General features: G+C 41.8%; 1 protein-coding gene across 18 annotated transcripts in view; it reads left to right on the plus strand.

Annotated features, from left to right (window-relative positions):
* The window catches only part of DMD (dystrophin), a 1,901,967-nt gene that overhangs the window by 847,334 nt on the left and 1,034,260 nt on the right, over positions 1–20,373 (plus strand). For all 18 annotated transcript variants that reach the window (XR_008319265.1, XM_053308495.1, XM_053308494.1 and 15 more), the window contains 3 exons: positions 3,740–3,910; positions 14,631–14,810; positions 19,361–19,489. Coding sequence is in view for 17 of the 18 variants with exons in the window: in XM_053308495.1 (XP_053164470.1) it covers positions 3,740–3,910; positions 14,631–14,810; positions 19,361–19,489 (480 nt within the window). In the remaining variant the exon portion in view is untranslated. The remainder of the gene's footprint in view (positions 1–3,739; positions 3,911–14,630; positions 14,811–19,360; positions 19,490–20,373) is intronic.

Here is a 20,373-nt window from a genome sequence, read left to right on the forward strand (position 1 = left end):
AAACAACTATCAAAACAGTACAATCATATTTTGCAAGGAGGTGATATTGAACAATGGCTAACAACTGGGAAAACTCATCTCATCATGAAAGACCCAGCAAAAGGTGCAGTTCCAAGTAATTATAGACCAATAACCTGCCTGCCAACCATGTTCAAATTATTAACTGAAATAATAGCAGATGAAGTGATGCAACACTTATTAACTAACAAACAGCTTCCAGTTGAACAGAAAGGAAATTGCCCGAACACCAGAGGCACAAAAGACCAGCTGCTGATTGACAAAATGATTTTAGAAAACTGCAAAAGAAGAAAAACCAATCTAAGTGTTGCATGGATTGACTACAAGAAAGCCTTCGATTCTTTGCCTCACACAAGGATACTAAAATGATTAGAAACTACTGGTGTCAGGAAAAAAACATTCAGATATTTTAACAAAAGCAATGAGCATGTGGAGTACACAGTTAACAATTAATGGCAAGACACTTGGACAGGTTAGCATTAGAAGAGGCGTTTTCCAAGGGGACTCACTATCCCCTCTGTTGTTTGTAATCGCCATGTCCCCACTTTCACAAATACTAAACAAAACAGGCCTCGGATACCAAACATCTAAAACATCAAGTAAAATCAAACATCTGATGTACATGGACGATCTGAAGTTGTATGGAAAGTCCCAGTCAGAAATGGAATCACTGCTAAATACTGTCCGTATATTCAGTAGTGATATAGCAATGAAGTTTGGACTAGACAAGTGTGCTGCATTAATAATGAAAAGAGGAAAAATAACAAAAACAGAAGGAATAGAACTACACAATGGAAGCAAGATCAAGAACCTGGAAGAGAAAGAACATTACAAATACTTGGGCATTCTCCAGGCTGATAACATCGCACACACTGAAGTTAAAAGAACAATTGGAAGTGAATACATCAGGAGAGTTAGAAAAATCCTCAAGTCCAAACTCAATGGTGGGAACACCATACAAGCCATAAACACCTGGGCTATACAGGTTATCAGATACACTGCAGGAATAATAGACTGGACCCAGGCAGAGCTAGAGATGCTAGATCGTAAGACCAGGAAAATAATGACCATCAATCATGCTCTGCACCCCCGCAGTGATGTAGATAGGCTATACCTCCCTCACAGCTCAGGTGGAAGAGGAATGCTGCAAGTCCATCAAACAGTAGAGGAGGAGAAAAGAGGCCTTGAAGAATATATCAAGGACAGTGAAGAAGATGCACTTCAAATGGTCAATAACGAGAAACTATTCAACACCAATGAAACAAAGCAGGCCTACAAGAAAGAACAAGTCAAGAACCAAGCAGAAAAATGGAGAAATAAGTCCCTGTATGGTCAATATTTGCACAATATAAGTGGAAAATCAGACATCACCAAGACCTGGCAATGGCTTAAGAATGGCAACTTGAAGAAAGAAACAGAGGGTTTTTATAGTGGCTGCGCAAAAACAGGCACTAAGAACAAATGCAATAAGAGCAAAAGTCGAAAAATCCACAACAAACAGCATGTGTCACTTTTGTAAAGAAGCAGATGAAACAGTGGGCCACCTAATCAGCTGTTGTAAAAAGATCACACAGACTGACTACAAACAAAGGCATGACAAGGTAGCAGGGATGATACACTGGAACATCTGCAAAAAATACAAGCTACCTGTAGCCAAAAATTATGGGACTTTCAACTACAAACAGACTAACATCTGCCACACAATACACCAGATATAACTGTAGTTGAGAAGAAAGAAAAACAAGTCAAAATAATCGACATAGCAATACCAGGGGATAGCAGAATAGAAGAAAAAGAAATAGAAAAAATCACAAAATAGAAAGATCTACAAATTGAAATTGAAAGGCTGTGGCAGAAAAAGACCAAAATAATCCCAGTGGTAATTGGCCCCCTGGGTGCAGTTCCAAAAGACCTTGAAGAGCACCTCAACACCATAGGGGCCACAGAAATCACCATCACCAATTACATAAAGCAACTTTACTGGGAACAGCGTATATTCTGTGATGATATCTATAACAACATTGACAATAAAATTCAGCCATCTCAGGTCCTTGGGAAGGACTGGATGTCTGGATAAGACAAACCAGTCAGCAACACCTGTCTGACTGTGTAAACAAGAAATAAAAATGAGAAAGTAAGCTGAATGATAGCTCAATGTATAGTGAAAGTTCTGTCAAAAGTATTTACATAAACTTCACAGGTTTATTATTTTAAATGTAGTTTGTGTGTACACATCACACGATTGCTAATTGATGGGGCAGAAATTTTTCAGCATGTTGCCACCAAACTAGTCAGCGTAAAGGGCTGGTGATTTGTTTTTTTATTAATAATAATAGAACATTTTTATACAAATAGCTGCTGTATCTTTGTATTGTTTTTATTAAGTGTAGGAAGTTCTTTTGAAACTGCTCATTTTAAATCTGTTGCTAATACTTAAGCTTTTAGGACAAATAACCAAAAAACTAAACTGATTTTTTCGCCAATTGCAATTTTTAGAAACTTATGACATGAAAAAAATCAAGAAATGGTAGTACCAGATGATCTTTGCTGTGCTAAATTTCCAAGTCAGCTTCAAATTATTGAAGGACAGCAATCATTATTAAACATTTCAAAGCCATTGCTTTTGGGTCAGTCTCAATCTAGCTATTGAGCCCTTTACCACGTGCAGTGAGAAAAGGCTACCTGTTTGGCAGGGAGGAAGCCCCAAAGTGCTTAGCTCCCCACATATGACTGTCCTGCTATCCCTGGATGAGAAAATCGCCCACCCAAATGAACACTGGCTCCTGCTGGTAGCTCCGAGGGTTGGGATGCCGGGATGCGTTGGCCCCACCCTGGAGCTCCAATAATGTACCGCACAACTGCGTGCTGCACTATTGAGATCTCCCTCCCTTCCCCGAGTCCATCAGCAATGGCTGCAAGCAGCCATCGCTGACACATGATCAAGTAAATGGGATTAGGAGAGCACTCGCTCCTGCTCCCATGGATCTTTCCAGAGACAGCTAGACGTCTAATGAAGAAATGTGGGAGCCATAGTCAGAGCTAGGTGAAAAAGATGCTACAACTTGCATTAAATACATAAGTTCCAATGTTTGGCTTGTAACGACAGGGACCCTAGCTGGTAGTCCATCTGCTGACAGCAGTTGAAACACCAGTGCTGGGAGGAATAGTGTAAGGCAATGGATAATGCAGGTTGATCTGTACGGTTTTAACCATAAATCTGTGGGTGCTACCCTAAACCCATCCAAGTTGTTGGACCATTATGGGTGCCAGACGCCAGCACCAAGGCCTGTTAAGATGTGGGCACCCGCATGCTCATTTGCTCTTCTACACCCAGTGCAAGATCAGGACAGGACGTGATTGCAAAAATGAGATAGGGCTGGCCTCCAAGAGAGGCATTGACTGGTCTTTCCACACTCAACACCTGGCTCTATTTTCTTCTTCTCTAATTGCCTGGCACAATAGGGACCTTGCTGTATGATAGAGAGCTTGCTTTAAAAAAAAAAGAAGAAGAGAGAGATGTGACTAAGTATTCAAGATTATATTGGAATCATTAATGTTAGAGATAAAAATGAGGGAAGCATATTTAAAGATGCCTGAACAAAATACAGATCCTAATATTGAATAAAGTATAGTGTGATATTGGAATAAGTCATACTAATGGAATTCTACTACAGTTTGGTAGTTTTGAGAGTTGAGCCCTTTATATCTTCTTCTTCTGTAGGTGACTGAAAAGAAACAAGAACTAGAGAAATGTTTGAAATTATCTCGGAAACTGCGAAAGGAAATGAATGCTCTGACAGAATGGCTGGCAGTGACAGATTCAGAACTGACAAAGAGATCAGCAGTAGAAGGAATGCCTATCAATTTAGATGCTGAAGTCACCTGGAGCAAGGTAATAATCTCTATTTTCTTCCACTGTAAACCCATGTTTGTTTGTGAATCCAGACCCAAATAATGACAGGACACACATAGTTAGAAGAAACTAGGGCCACTTTATTAAATAATTACAAAACCTGCAAAGAGAAATTGAACTAAAGTGCAGGTATCCCCTATGTGAGTCAACTTCATAGGAGCTATGCACACAGGAGGGTGAAGGACCAGGCTTTAATTCGGCTTTTAATTTATTGATTGATTTGATTGATTTGATTGATTTGATTTCTATACCGCCCTTCCAAAACTGGATCAGGGTGGTTTACACAGAGAAATAACAATTACTCAAAAATCACTACACTGATGTTTTTCAAACGAGCAAAAGGCACCAGTTCGGAATGGACCTGAATTTTGTGGGAATTCAACGTAAACTCCTGTCTCTCAGCTATTTTGCAGAAGATTTGCACCAGATTTGGTGGGGTGGTGTCTCTTGCCACAGAATGTATACAATTTCAGAGGCATTGAGTAGATCTTACATGCAATAGAATGCTCAGAGCTTATAATGGCAGAATGTTGAAAACCATCCACATCTTAACTATACTAGCATGACTGTGCCAGTATAATCTGCACTCACACTCATTTATTAACACATTAAGGTATACACCCCACAGCTTAACACGGGTTGTAGGGTAGCCTATCCTGGGTTAGGTTGCTGAAGGTGTGAAGTGCCAGGAGCGAGGCTGCTTCTGGCACTGTTCCCATGCCAAGCCTCACTATCAAATCTGGCTTTTAGCCGAAGTTAAGCGAGCCACAGGTTCGCTTAACCTTGCTGGCGATCATCTGGTCAATCACCACTGTATTAAATGACACCCCCTGGTCCACCGCCATTGCCAGCAGTGAGCCGGAGGAAGGTGGCAATACTGAGTGTGGCGGCTGCTCTAATGTTCCCCTCCCAGCCACAGTGGCCAATAGTCAGGGACATGAAAGCTGTAGTCCAACATCTGCAGGAGGCTGAAGTTGGGCAGCTCTGATTCAGGGTTGGTTTTTTCCTGCCAGTCTTCAGGTGGGCCATAAACATTTTTATGTTTTTAAGGTCTGATTCTGTCTTAAAAACAATTGTATGTTTTTAAGGTCTGATCGTTCCTATTCAGTGGTGGTGGTGGTGGTTGTTTTTTTGGCCTACCAAGAATAATAATTCTTGATTATTGATGATCTAATTTTTAATGTTATGAACTTGCAAGCTACCCTGAGTCTATTTTAATATAGCAGGGCAAGATATACATTATAGGAGACATGAATAAAATTATAGCAGAAAACTAGTACGACAGAATTTTGGCTTCCAGACCATGTGAATGATATTTATCGTATGATTTCAGGCAGGTCATTCCCATGCAATAAGTTAAATCTAAAACCTTCAGACGGTGACAAAAGTGACTCTGGCCAAGTTCAAGGGGGGGAAATGGCCCTTCCTTAGTAGGCTTGCTTGAATACTATTTAGTCCAAAACAAGACACTACAGAAAATGGGAATGAGATCAGGATCACTTGACATCCCCTAAGTAATTCAGGTTGCTCAAGGAGCCAAAGAAACAAATATAAAGGACTGCCCTATGACATGAGCTAGGAAGGCTGCATGTAACTAATATTGTATGGAGTTAGACCCTGGATGGGGGCATGAGGTTGGAGTCCAATGTCTCCAGCTAGGCCGAGCAGTTCTGAATAAGTTTATATCTCTTCTAGGAAAAGCTTGAGGCTCCTTAAACCACTTAGCACAAGGCATTCTTGTACATTCCTTCCAGTTCTCAGGCCCTGCCTTGCCCTGCCAAATCCTTTCTGCTCTCTGGGGGGTCACTTTGAAATAGCAATAGCAATAGCAATAGCACTTACATTTATATACCGCTCTATAGCCGGAGCTCTCTAAGCGGTTTACAATGATTTTAGCATATTGCCCCCAACATTCTGGGTACTCATTTTACCGACCTCGGAAGGATGGAAGGCTGAGTCAACCTTGAGCCCCTGGTCAGGATCGAACTTGTAACCTTCTGGTTACAGGGCGGCAGTTTTACCACTGCGCCACCAGGGGCTCCTTTTGGTGATGAAAGACCAAGTTTCACAATGTGTTGACATTAAGCAATTTGTTCTAAGCCCTTGGGGCTCATATTCCTGTTAGATATATTGGCCTGCTCTCAGATTTGGAATGCCAGATGACACTCTCCAGAAAATCTTAATGTATTTTCCTGCTGTTATCATATTGGAACTGAAAGTGCATTGTTGTTATCTGTGAGCTCACAGTATATAATAGGAATGAATATAAAGTCCAATCAGAAAGTCCAATATAAAGTCCAATGCATTGAATTATATTGGTAATACAGTTTGCAATATTGGTCCTATACTTGTGATGGATAAAATAAAAATAGTTTTTTAAAAAGTCCATCTTTCATTGTTTGTTAAAGCAATGAAAGATAATATGTGTACTCCATTCTAAACTTGAAAAAGAATGCAAATGCCTAGAATGTTCTGCCAGAACAACTAAAGTTGATTTGTATGATAAAAAGCCAACCAAGAAGCAAGGAGATCACAAGCCAATTGGAAGCCAGTGCCAAAATCAGTCAGCAAAGGGGGGAAAAACACCTCCCAAAGGTGTTTGGAACACTCAAAATGTTCCAACTTGGAATGAGGTTGTTCCATTGCAAGCACAAAACAGGCCCTTCATTTGAAGAGCATTCTTTTTTTTTTTACTCAAAACAGAGTATAATCAACTTTATTTGTCTGATAAGAAGCCAACCAATAAGCAAGAAGATTGCAAGCCAACTGGAAGCAGGTGCCAAAACCAGTCAGCAAGGCTAAACATGCCTCCAAAATGGTGCTCAGAACAGCTTGGAATACTCAAAACGTTCCATGCTTGTTCCGTCGGAACAACCGGCATGATTAGTTGTTCTGGCAGAACATTCTAGGCATTTGCATTCTTTTTCAAGTTTAGAATGGAATGCAAATCCAGTTCTGTGCACATTCCTTACTGAATGATTATTGCCTCTCTCTCTTTGGAAACTGAGGGGGAAATTCTGGAGAAAGGGAAAACAGTCCAATACACTTCAGAACATATATGTGTGTGCTTAGATTCATCATGCCAACATTGTTGAATTGTGTCCAGAATGGCTATAGATATAAACAATGGTAACTGATGACACTAAAAGGTCTCATTCAGGTTGCAGTTTAATGTAGCATTTTATATATGTATCAATTTTTTTTATAGCTGCTTCCCTTGTAAACACAAATTAATCATGTTTACCTAAGGTTAATTCAGAAATCATTCCATTTTACTTCTTCTTCCCCTCTATTTCCTTATTGACTCCACCACTCGCGTTCTCTACAGGATCCCCACTGGAACAAACTTTTCAACAACAAAACATAAAATATTACAAAATAAAATATAACACATCTCTCAGAAATGGATTAATTTAAAATTTGGTTACAAAGTCTTGAAGTCTTTTAGGTGGTCTCCAGTCATGCACACTTCTCCTAATTCTTAGGATCCCTGGCACAGGAACTGTTAGTGATTTGTTTTCTGGTACAGAGGATTGCCCATCACTTTCTTCAGCCTCATCCATGAAGTCAATCACTCTCTTTATTTAGGTCAACGACCAGCATAAAATTAAAACAAATGTAAAAGAGAAGACAATCAAACTTCTATTGCAAACAATAACACCAGATAAATTTTAAAAAGTCCTCAGCATACTAAAAATACAACTAAAATAATTGGAAATAAAAGAGGCAGCAGTATTTCCTACTTATGAGGCTATTACACAAAATCAAAACTCAGCCAGTTGCCTTCTCGACTCCTAAATCTGAGGGGGGTTAAACAATACAGGAGCTCTGAGAAATATTGTTATTAAATTTACAGCCGATATACAGGTGAAACCAGTACCTTCGTGCCCACCTGCAGCTAGCCACATTAAGGCTACAAGTTGCTCTGGCCTTAGATCCATCGCCTATTTTACCATTACTAAGTTCTTCCGCAAGCGAAGGGTTGCACTGCAAAATTTAGCTACCTGTCTGGTAGCGCAGTAATTGCTTCCTTCCAACAGCCTGTCAGTCATCTGAGGAGAATCAAGACCTGGGCATTTAGCTATCAAAGGGTAAATAAGATCCCGGCTCAGGTCTCTATAGAACAAACATTCCAATAGCACATGGGTGACTGTTTCCACTTGACCCTCACCACATGGACAGAGCCTCTCTCCATAGGGAATCCCGCTATATTAGCCCTCTAAGAGGGCTGAAGGCAGGGCATTGCATCTTGCCAGGGTAAAAACTCTTCTAAGAGGGGGCACCTCCAAGACAGTGAGGTAGGATGCTGGGGCCAAGCTATATCTGACTGATTCCTGGCTCTGAAAGTCAGGCACCCTTGCTATATCTGTTTGTCTCTCGATATCCTCAATTCTCTTTTTGATGAGCTTCCTAGCTGTCTCCAAACTTTGCGTAAGCAGGGCAGACTGATCGAGGCCCAAAGTGGTCATCTTTTGGTTCAGGGCGCGCTTCCAGGGCGACTGATAAGAATCCTCTAATACTAAGCAGCTCAGCCCTGTGTCCGAGGAAAAAACTCTCAGCCAGTAAAACAGCGCCATTTGCCAACATCTGGCCTCAACTTTGATGAGGCCCGCCTCCAATCTGAGCCTCGCATTAGAGGTACACTTGGGTGTCTGAAATACTGCTCTCAAGAACTTAGACTGCACCACTTCTAAGGGGGACAGATCTGGGTAAGGACCCAATTGGGTACCATACAATAACTGTGCCAATGATTTTGCTTGAAAAAAATTTAAGGCTGTGGGGATAAAAAACCCTCCCCTGGTTCTATAGAACCGCAAAATAGCTCGGGCGCTGTTTTGGGCAGCCTAGGCCACATGAGAGGCATGGGCCCATCTTGATCCCGATGAGTGAACAGCTACCTCCAAGTATACAAAATTTTGGACCTGCTCTATCCTTTGTCCATCGATTTTCCATACCCGTCTCTTGGGTCTCCTAGCAAAGGAGAGCACCTTTGTTTTCTGGTAGTTAATACTCAGCCGTTCTCTCTTACAATAAACAGCCAGTGCCCCCAAGGCCCTCCTTAGACCGACTGGGGTTCTGGCCAGAATGGCCGCATCGTCCGCATAGAGCAACACCGAGATACTTCTTCCAGCTAGCTTGGGGGGATAGAAATTGCAGCTATCTAGATGGGCCACCATATCATTAACAAAAAAGTTAAACAGCAAGGGTGCCAGCACACATCCTTGACAGACCCCCTTTCCAATTGGGATAGCTCTGGTTAATCCTCCCTGTGGATTGCACTTAACCCTCATGGTTGGCGATATGTGTAAGGCGCTAATTAGAGCTAAGAGTCGCCGATCAATGGAAGAAGCTCTCAATTTATCCCAGAGCCTATCCTGTGGGATTGAGTCAAAGGCAAACCTAAGATCTACAAAGGCAACATGCAAGGACTGAGCATATTTCTGTGCTAAATGGTGCAGAACAAAACAATGGTCAACAGTAGACCTCCCTTCTCTGAACCCCGCTTGATCTTCTGCAAGAATGTTATCCTGATCCATCCAATCCCTCAGCTTCCCATAGAGGTGTTTAGCGTAAAGTTTGCTAACTGTACTCAGAAGACTGATCGGCCTATAGTTGCCTGGCTCACTTCTGTACCCCTTCTTATAGATAGGTACAATGTTGGACAGGCCCCAATCTTTCGGTATGCACCCTGAGCTATCAATGGCAGTAAACAACGATGCGAGCACCGGCGCCCACCAGTCCACATTGGACAAAACCAACTCCGGTGGAACCAGGTCAGTGCCAGGGGCCTTGCCAGGCTTCTGTTGGCGTATTAGGTCAGCAACTTCTGCTGTGGTAACGGGCGGCCAGTCAGGTAATGGCTCCTCATTGAATGTAAAGGGGCCTGGCTAAGTCCCTTCCTCCCAGTACAACTTTCGAAAGTGACTCTCCCAAAGCTCCGGATGGATGTGGGCATCGGGCGTCAGATGTCTTCTGAGCGGAATCCCTGCCACTGTTCTCCAGAAAAGGGACTGTTGTCTTGATCGGATTGAATACAATAACAGATCCCAAGAGGATTTCATATAGACCCGCTTTTTCTGTCTGATCAGCTGTTTATATTGCTTTTTCTGTAACATTAGTTCTTGGGCTGATGTTGAGGTGGGATCTACCTTGTAAGCTTGGAATCTGCCCAAAAGAAGATGTCTACTCTCCACACAATCTTGGTCAAACCATGGCTTGGAAGGCCTCCACTGTCCTTTAGAGGGTTCATGCTGTTTAGAAATAAGATGTTTTTGCAATTCCAAGGTAATGGAGTTGTAGACTTGTAATAGTTGAACCGGGTCCGAGAAATCAAGCATATCTTGGCTCAGCTTCTGTAGATGATGCGACTGGAGAAGAGTGGAGATTTTATCAGCCAAACTCTGGGACCATCTGACACGACAGCAGTTATCCTCTGTCTTCATAGAAGGCACTGACCCGTACTGTTTAGGGCCCAGAGGGTTTTGCAACAGCAGAGTAACTGGGTGGTAGTCACTTTCCACTTGTGGGACCACCTCCAGACTTGGGGCGTACTGGGCCAGGCACCTCGAAATAATAAAATAGTCAATGGCACTCACTCTCCTCCCCGCCCAAAATGTCAACACTGCCGGGAGGTCATTGTCCACTGAGCCATTTAAAACAAATAAATCTAAGCCATAGGTCATATGGGCCAAACAATATCCACCCAAATTTGAGGTGTTGTCCTTAGAGAGGCGCATGTATGGAAGCACGTACTCTTCCCAAATAGGGGGACTTCTCTTATATCGGGCATAAAGTAATTCATCAATGGGGCCCATTCTTACATTAAAGTCGCCTCCCAGAATTATACTTGCATTGGGAAATTCCTCTGTGAGGGCAACGGTGTACCCTTCCAGCTTCCCCCAAATTTCCTTGATTTCCTGGGCCCTGCATTTCGGGGGGAGATATACGTTGACTATCAGCACTGCAGTCTGATTGTGAACAACTTCCACAGTCAGTGCTATGTTATCCAAAGAAGAGACCCATTTTGACGATGCCCATAACTTAGTTGAGATAAAAGTCCCGAGGCCCCCACTGGGTCTGCCCTTTTTCTTACTCTTAACGGCCTGTAGGGAGAATACACAAAATCCGTTAAGTACCAGATCAGAGAGTGCCCAGGTTTCTTGCATCAATATGATGTCAAATCTGTCCAAAAGGCTCAAACATGAGGGGTCCTTGGATCTAGCTTCCCATCCCCCCACATTCCAGGACACTAGAGCAAGCCCATGCTGATCTGCCTCCCTTCAATGGCTGAATGGCGCCTCTCTACCCCTAAGAGTTTCCTGGGCCAATATTTCTTGACCTGTTTTGAGGGAGGAGTTCTCTTGCATTTCCTTCAGAACCACTGGATTAGGATCTATGTGGGAGGCTAGAGTTTGTAATGGAGCAGTAAGAGTGTTCGGGTTCATCATATCAGCTTGGGTTTCAGAGGTGATGCTTTTAGCTGAAAAATCTGGAGTTTTAAAACAATCTTGGCCTGACTTCAGAAGTGGCATAGCAACTGCAAAGTGGGGGTCAGCCAACAAATTAAACCACCGATCTTTCTTAGGGGGAGTTTCTGGCTGGTTAAATACCTCTGCAAGGTGTACCAAAAGTGGAAGGTCTGTCTTGATTAATGTTGCAAGTCAGCCCCCTTCTGGCCCTGTGAAGAAGGCATATGATCACTGGTCATAACTGGTGAGGAGGAAAGAAAGTCTGCCTTGTTATCCGTCGGCTCCTTGGACTGTCTCCAGATAGGCTGGTTACTTGCATCGGACGGCTCTTCTATCATTGAAGAGATGCTAATTACCGAAGGGTTCAACTCGTCGATTGTAACGTTGATTCCCTCTGTAAACTGCATGAAGAGGGAGTTAACTGAGTGAGATTCCATGGGCGAAAGTAATTCAGACACATTAGGTTCAGTCTTGGCATGTTTACGGTGCCCTTGTTCACCCGGCTGCTCTGGTATTTTCCTGGGAGATTTTAAAATTAGAGGCTCCAAGATGGTGTTGGCAAAACAATGATTAGGGAATATCTCAAAACCTTCAATCCAGGATTTTCTTTGGAAAATCCTATTCGGGATCCGGGAAGAATAGAAATCCAGCATGAACCTACTTTGGAAATGGTTAGATGGTAGCCTCTCAAATCGTTTGAGGTCTACATCTCTCAGGCTGCAATTCAAGAGCTGACTTAGTGAGGATCTAATAGCATAGAAATTATACCACTTGTTGTAGTTTACCCTATTCAGGTATACTACAAGGGAAATACGGTGTGGTTGTAATATTCTATTAACTGAGCTTCTACCTCCTGGAATCACATGGGAATCGTGGTAGGTCTGATAAATGCCACAGCCACAACCGTGCTTCTTCTCCCCACTGATATCATTATCAGACCTCTCCCTCTTAGTCTGGCCTTTAGAGAGATCATGCAGAAGAGTCTTAACAATGTCCACTTCCCTCTATAGTAATGAGAGTCTATCAAACACAGCTTTGAGTGTTTCCGCTACCAGCCGACAAGATGATAGTTCTGAAGGCTGCTGAGGCTGAGGCTTTTTGGGTATCTTAATTTGGGGGGCTGATAGTTTACCCAACCCCTCATTGCTGTTAAGGTTCTGAGAGGTATGGGAAGTTGCTTGAAGAGCTCTCCATTCCCTCCCTTTAGCATTGGGTGTGGGCTGCTCTGTTGAAGTTAATAGGTCGTTCCCTAAGCACAACAGCTTCTCTCCGTGGTATGCCTAAGCTGTATAAGATCTTGCTCTGGTGCACCTGAGATTTGCGTGTGACCCTGCACCACCAAGTTAGAAGATAGAGAGCCTGAGTCCAAAGAACTTACAGTATCTGCAGTTGGCAAGTAATGACGAATTGAAGCTTGCTTGCTTGCTTTGAAACTTGCTTTGCACGTTTGTTGGGCTCCGTGGTTGAATTGCATGGGCTGTTTCTTGACCGCTTTCTTCCCATTGTAACCAGCTAAAGTCTAACTCAGACTGAGTCAGCAAACATAGAAAGCAGACGGGAGCTTCGGACTTGTATCTCCTACTCCAAGTGCCGACCTTGAAATACCTTGCTGACAGGTTCAATGTTAGCAGTAAAAAGGAACAAAGGGCAGAGGAGAGGAAAAACAAAGCCTCAGAAGATTAAAACAAGACAAATAATAGAATTAAAAACAAGGCTCAAGGGAGCTTGGAAGGACGCTGCCCTCCCGTCAGCAACCACCATGAAGTCAAAACTGGAGGGAAGATCAACTTCCTCTCCAGGTCATCTCTTGAGATCAAATTCCTTTCCCTCTTGTCTCATAGTATGTATGCTTTAAAGGCTTGAACTGTTCCATTTCTTTCCATCATCCAATATGACAGAATCCCCTGGGATTCGATTACAGTTTTTGTTTTGGTCAATAATATTGGAAACATCCCTTTCTCACTTTATAAAGTGGCCATACTCAAACAAAGTCTCTCACATGAAATGTTCACTGTTTCTCACCCTGTTTCTGATCCACATGCAATTTATATTTTTGCTGCTTCTCCCTTACCTGATCACAAATCCCTACATCCTCAGGGTGAGATGGCGGGGAAAGCTTGTTAGCTTTGGGTAACTTGTTGGCACTGAGTAAATTTGGTGGTAGCATTGCATCCTCTCAGCAGTTCAAAGGATGATTTCCCTGTAGTGGAATGAGGAGTAGTTCGATAAGCAAATAGTGTTACATGGATTTCCTCCTTCCAGGTTTGTTGTTGCATAGTAGCCATTTGTAAACTCTTTCACTAATGAGTTCATTCTTTTCACTGAGCCATGTTTATTAATGGTCAGTTTACAAGCATCAAAACAGAAAAAATAGAATACATATTCTTATATAAAACACAAAGGGGCCATAATAACAAAATAATAATAAAAGATAAACCAGCAATGGTGGCCCTAAACACAACTAACAGAGATTAAATAGTTAAAAACAAGGACATAGGTGGTTTGCATATTAAATCAGCTATTATTTATAAAAATCAGGAAATGTAAGTAATTTTGTAACAACCTTTGTAAATACAGGTCATTTTTGTACTGTTAAGTAACCCACTAATTATTATACTTTTAATGTCTCTTTGTTTGCATGGATAAATAAAATTGGTGTTATTAGGCAGCTGCCAAGCACCAGGGCCTTCATAAGGGTCCACTGTCAGAACCACTCTTTTGATAAGTCCAGGCGAGGCAGACCAATTGGTGGAGGTAACAGAAATCACCCCTCACCACCGTCCTGTGCTGCTTCACTGCTAGTTACTGCTTCACTTCAGTAACTAGCCTGGTGACTGAGTGTCTGCTTGTTCTCTCCTCCTCCTCCTCCTCCCTGCTTTGGAGTGGCAACACCTGCCAGTACCTGACTTACCCTATTCAAGTATATTAGATGTCGTTGAAACTCTCTAAAAGAAGGTTACACTTTTTAAAAAAGCAAATAAAAGATTACAAAATGAATAACATTTTGGTCAGTCATTAGTGCTTGATTGGATTTTGTGATTACAAATAAAATATGATCTATATGATCTAAAAGATCAATATAGATTTTCTCTTTCAATTCATTCCGCCTTTATATGATAAAAGATTCTAGACCTTTTCTGGCCTATTTGTAGCAATGTTATGATTTAACATAGCTATTCCATTCATTTATTCATTTTCCTTATTAACCATGCTACATATGCTTTCCATAGGCAACACAGCTGGAGATGGAGAAACGCCAGCTTCAACTGAAGAACATAACTGATTTAGGAGAAGGATTGAAGATGGTGCTTAAAGGGAAGGAAAGCTTAGTGAATGATAAACTCAGTCTTCTGAGCAGTAACTGGATAGCAGTAACTTCACGAGCTGAGGAATGGTTTAACCTACTGCTGGTGAGAATTACATTATTTTATACACTCCTTACTATGATGAGCAGTGAGAAGTCCAGGAGCATCACTACAAAGTTTAGTTTCCTTTTAATGGAGAGAACACTGAAGACTTCTAGTAACTTTCTTTATTTCTTTCTTATTTCTTATTATTCTTTCTTTCTTTATTTCTAGTAAATAAAACCAAATAGATCCTTACAGCAGGCACCAGAACTGGTAATCATGTGCATCAGGTTCACTAGAAAGAATTGGGTGGACTCCCCATAATGCCCCAGGTTGCTTCCAGTCACAACACACACTCCCCCCCCACACACACACCAGCCACATCTCTCAGACTTCAACTGCTTCTAGATTGCTGTCTGTACATCCCACAAACTCTGATGGATGGTTCATTCTGAAGGCTAAGGAGAGAGAATGTCAGTCTACCAAGGAACTTTAATGTTCTTTTGTGAAGTATCTGAATACTTAGTTTGTCAGGATATATAGCAATAGCCCTACTTACACTAATCAAGACTGCCAAACATCAGACTGTGCATTGCCTGGGGTCTCTAAATGGAATAAAATGAAGTACTTGTGGAAAATAATTATTTATCTAACACTTTTCCTAAGTGCTTCATATATTATATTAGTACTATCCTGTGCAGTGCATCTGCGCACTAGGACTTTATTGCTCTTCTTGCCCCCCGCTGCAGCCCCTGCTTTATTGCTCAGTGTCAGCCACCCCCATCGCTTCAATTACTCTTCTCCTTCAGCCACCCCCTTCCCATCCTCCCGCTGAGTCTCCTCGCGAGGAGAATGGCTGAGCCAGGACTTCTCATCTGGCCTGCCTGTACGGCCCTCGCTGCGCTCTCTCAACCTAGGTCAGCCATTCTCACAAGGAGACTCAGTGGGGCAATGCAAGGCCAGTGGTTGGAGCCAACTTAGGCTGCCACCATGCTGCTGCTCTTCTGCCCTTAGTGTGCTCTCCTACCCCGGCTCAGCCATTCTCCACGTGAGGAGACTCAGCAGGGCGACATGACAGAAGCCATCCGTTGGAGCTGACCTAGGCCACCATGATGCTGCTGCTCTTCCTGGAGCTGGCTCGAGGAGTCGTGGCTCCTGTAAGGGCGGGGTGAGGGTGGGGTTTGCCACATATGTCCTTAGCGATATATAGTCACTGCATTTTATTCACATATATTATCTCGGTAATCACTACAAGAGGCCTATAATAGCAATAGCACTTACATTTATATACCGCTTTATAGCCAGAGCTCTCTAAGCGGTTTACAATGATTTAGCATATTGCCCCCAACATTCTGGGTACTCATTTTACCGACCTCGGAAGGATGGAAGGCTGAGTCAACCTTGAGCCCCTGGTCAGGATCGAACTTGTAACCTTCTGGTTACAGGGCGGCAGTTCTACCACTGCGCCACCAGTGGTAAAGGTAAATGTTTAACTGTAAACATTTACAGTTAAGCTGAAGTCCCTTTTATTTTATCTCTTTGGACTGCAATTATCATGAGCAGTAACCATGAGAGTACTGACTGTATGCGCATAATCCACATACCACTGCAAATGACAGGAACTGACTGGAACTGTGGGCTTTCAGCCCACAGGCATGTTAAAACTCACCATATACAGAGTTGTTTGCATACTTTCAGTACTCAGTTTCCACTAATGATTATGGCAGCTTACCATAAATGCATGCTCAGTAGGCCCGAGAGACAGAACCCTTTCCTAAGACATCTCACTAAGTTAACGACTGACCTGAGATTCAAATATCTCTACTTATAGCTTTATACTACAATGACTACACAGCACCAATTCTTCCAAAGTGTAGGTGCTGATCCTATGGGTAAACATATTAATGCTAACTTTTTGAAGCCTTTCATGATGGAACTACAGCTTAGTGGTAAAACGTATGTTCTACATTCAGAAGGTGCCAGGTTCAATCTTGGCATCTCCAGATAGGGATTGGAAGACCCCTGTCAAAACGTTGGAAAGCTGCTGCCAGTCAGTGTAGATAAAACTGACATAGATGGCATCTCCATAAGTTTCTGTGTTCACATATGAATACTATGGTCTTACGCAGGGTGGGAGGCAGTCCCCCCCATCCCACCACCTGGATTCAGTCAGTCCTTACCATGGAGGGGCATGTCTGGGCAGTATCAAGAAGAGGGGCTGCTTCCTTCAAGTGCTGGCTAGGAGTTTCTTTTTCTGCCTTTTTGAGACATAGAAATAATCTCCCAGTCAGTGCTTGAACCATGCTGAAACCGTGCGTGAAAATCAGGAGCAGCTCCTCTTACCCATACTAACCATGCTGCCTGACTCAATATCAGATGCAGGGAGGTGTGACCAGTAAAGGGAAGAAGGGCTGCTTCATCCTTTTTCCAATCCTTGTCAGTCGGTGCTTTGTACAAGCACTGACTGGGAGCCAGCCCCCAGCCAGTGCTTGAATAAAGCACTGAATGGTGAGGAAGGGAGGGGACAGAACTGCCCACCTTCCTAATACTGGCCATGCCTGCATGTGACTGCCAATGCAGGGGCATGCTTGTGATGTGCATCTACTTACGGAAGTGCATCCACGGTGGAAATAAGGGCCACCAGTAGCATGGCTCAGCAGCTTGTTCCTCAGCAGCGGGTGAGTTCCTCCCCCCACCACAACACACACACACACAGAGTCCTGAGGATGCTTAAAAAACATTAATGTGCGCATCACTCCAACTCCACATTTTTCATGACCTACAAGCCAGTCAATAATTTGACTGTTTAGAATATCAGCCTTATTATATCCATTGCTGCAAAATCTTCTCCCTGCTTTTAATCCAATTTGTAAACCAGGAGACAAAAAAATACTAGCAGAAAAATGTAGCTGAGTGAAGTGGGAGAAAGTTTGTTGTTGAGTAGGGAAGGTGGTCTTGTAATTTTGCCAGTTAATTAATGGAATGAGACAATGTACAGAAAGTGCTGCTGTCACTATCATAGCAATTAAATACTATTGCCAACTTCATTTAGCATATGTTCCATCTACTGTAGAACAGCTGTCTGCTTCTTATAGCTCCATCATTTTGTTTCAACTATAATAACAATTGTATTACTGGCGAAGAAAAAGAGTTTCTGGTAATATTCTGCAATGATTTCAAAATATGTGCTTGACATACATTATTTGTAAACACAATAAAATCTACATATACACAAATAATAGATGTCTCCAAGCTGGAAACAATGTTTTGGGATTTATTGTTTTTGTTTTTTTCTCAGTACAGTGTTCTGACCATTTATGTGTATCCATTTTTACCACTAAGGTAAAATAGATAAAGGGGGAAGGCTGGATTCTCTTTACACATCCCCAAGCCATTTTTCTCTTATGTCATCCAAACCACCCAGAGAAACAACAACACTGATTATACTAGAATAATGGTTTAATGATTTCTAAATGACTTCCTCCTACTTGGAAGTAGAAATAAATATGAAACTACTTATAGACAAGTGGTGAAGGGGAGAGAGTCAGCTTCGGAGGAAGAGGTCCTTTGAGATCAGTGCCCTCCCCTGCCATGAGGACGTCTGTCCCCTCTTAAAAGATGCTGAGGAGTCTAAGACCAATTCTCCCTCTCCTACAGTCTTTAAAACTACGAGAGGGCAGTTTAACTTATTTTAACAGACCCTGAGAAGGAGAATTTGGGGATCAGAAGATGTGCACCTGAAGGTCCCCATTTCCTAAGCCCAATTCCCCACTTTCCTAGACCTCAGGATGAAGGGACAACGATGAACATTTGTATACTGCTTTTCAACAAAAATTTCCAGAGTGGTTTACATAGAGAATTAAAAATAAATAAACATGGATCCCTGTCCCCAAAGGGCTCACAATCTAAAAAGAAACATATGATAGACACCAGCAACAGCCACTGGAGGGAAGCTGTGCTGGGGCTGGATAGGGCCAGTTGCTCTCCTCCTGCTCAATAAAGAGACTCGCCACTTTTAAAAGGTGCCTCTTTGCTCAGTTAGCAAAGAAGCCAGCAGTAGGCACCTAGATTCTCTCAATCTAATCCCAACTGCCTCATGTCTGTGCACTGCTCTTTCTCTATGACACTTTTTCCTGGCAGCTTGAGTGTGTATGTATAAACATATTTTGGCCCCTCTCAGGTTTGCGGGCAGCTGCCAAGTAATTTCAACCAATATTTTTTCTGGAAACAAATACATATCTGTGGAGGTAGAACCTTTGTTTAAGGATGAGGGAGGAAAGTGATTGATTTTAAAAAAAACAAAATGAGCATTATTCAAAGAACTACTCTAGATTCTTTCTGAATATCTACTGAAAAAAGGATATTTGGCTTAAACAAACAAACAAAAACCCAGGAGGCCCACATGCTCTTATCAAAACCCGAATATCTTCTCAGTTTGCCATGAAGCATTCAGCTCCTGTTTGAGAAAGCAAGCCAAAAAGCCTTTTAGGCTCATGGGATTAATTTAACAGTTCTTTGGACCTGACCAACTATTACAACATTTTCATAGCCATGTTTCTGGTTCTGCTGTTAGTTATTTAATAACATATTTTGCTTTCTTTTTGTACATGCAGGCATACCAGAAACATATGGAGACTTTTGATCAGAATGTTGCTAACATAACTACCTGGATGTATCAAGCAGAAATACTTTTGGATGAATCTGAAACCCAAAGACCTCAGCAAAGGGAAGAAATTCTTAAGGTAACAAATGCAATTGTCTGGAAACCATTTATTAAATATAACTATTTAATAAATATAGTGCATGTCCATGGTTTTTACCCTACAGGTTTTAAGTTTCATATTAAGATTATAGTGAAATATTATTTTTCTTTAGATGAAGGTATTATCCAACAGCTTTTAAATTGCTTAAGAATATTGCAGTTCAGTATAACAGTAAACTCTTTCAGTAGAAAACCAAATATTTTAAGATCTGAGGACTTCTTGGTGAGTAGAACACATTGTTAAGCCAATAGGTCTTGAAAACCGTTATATAAAAAATGTATCTGCTTAAAAATAAAGCATCAGTCATCTTCATCCGCTTACTTCTTTTATCAAATATCTGTTCTGCAAGTAGTTATATGTTATATATTCATGTTATTACAAAGGTTTTACCTTTCCAAGCACTTGACAACTTTGTATTTGAATTTGATATAATCCTTATGGAAGTGGTTTATCATTTGAAGGATATATTTGAAGCATATTTTAGAAGGCATAAAAATGTATGCATCACTCCTATAACAAAAATATTTCTCTAAAATTAAACAAGTATTCAGGCAAATTAATACCATATTTGACTATATAAAAACTAGGGATGTGCACAAATCAATTTTTTTCAATTTGTTTTGTGCCCAAATTGAATCACCCTTGATTGGTTCTGTGTCCAAATCTGTACCCCCGAATCACCCCAGATTCGATTTGGATTTGATTTAGATTTATTTGGACCACTCGTATAGGTCCTAGGGGCACCACATTTGGATGGTGGGGAGGTCCCCATGGGTGCCACCTACTACCCAGATTTTAAAATGATGAGGCACTTGGTTGATATTTAATTTTTTTTTTAGTTTTTACTGATTTTGTATATTTCT

This window comes from Hemicordylus capensis, chromosome 3 (assembly GCF_027244095.1).
Source record: "Hemicordylus capensis ecotype Gifberg chromosome 3, rHemCap1.1.pri, whole genome shotgun sequence".
Lineage (NCBI taxonomy): Eukaryota > Metazoa > Chordata > Lepidosauria > Squamata > Cordylidae > Hemicordylus > Hemicordylus capensis.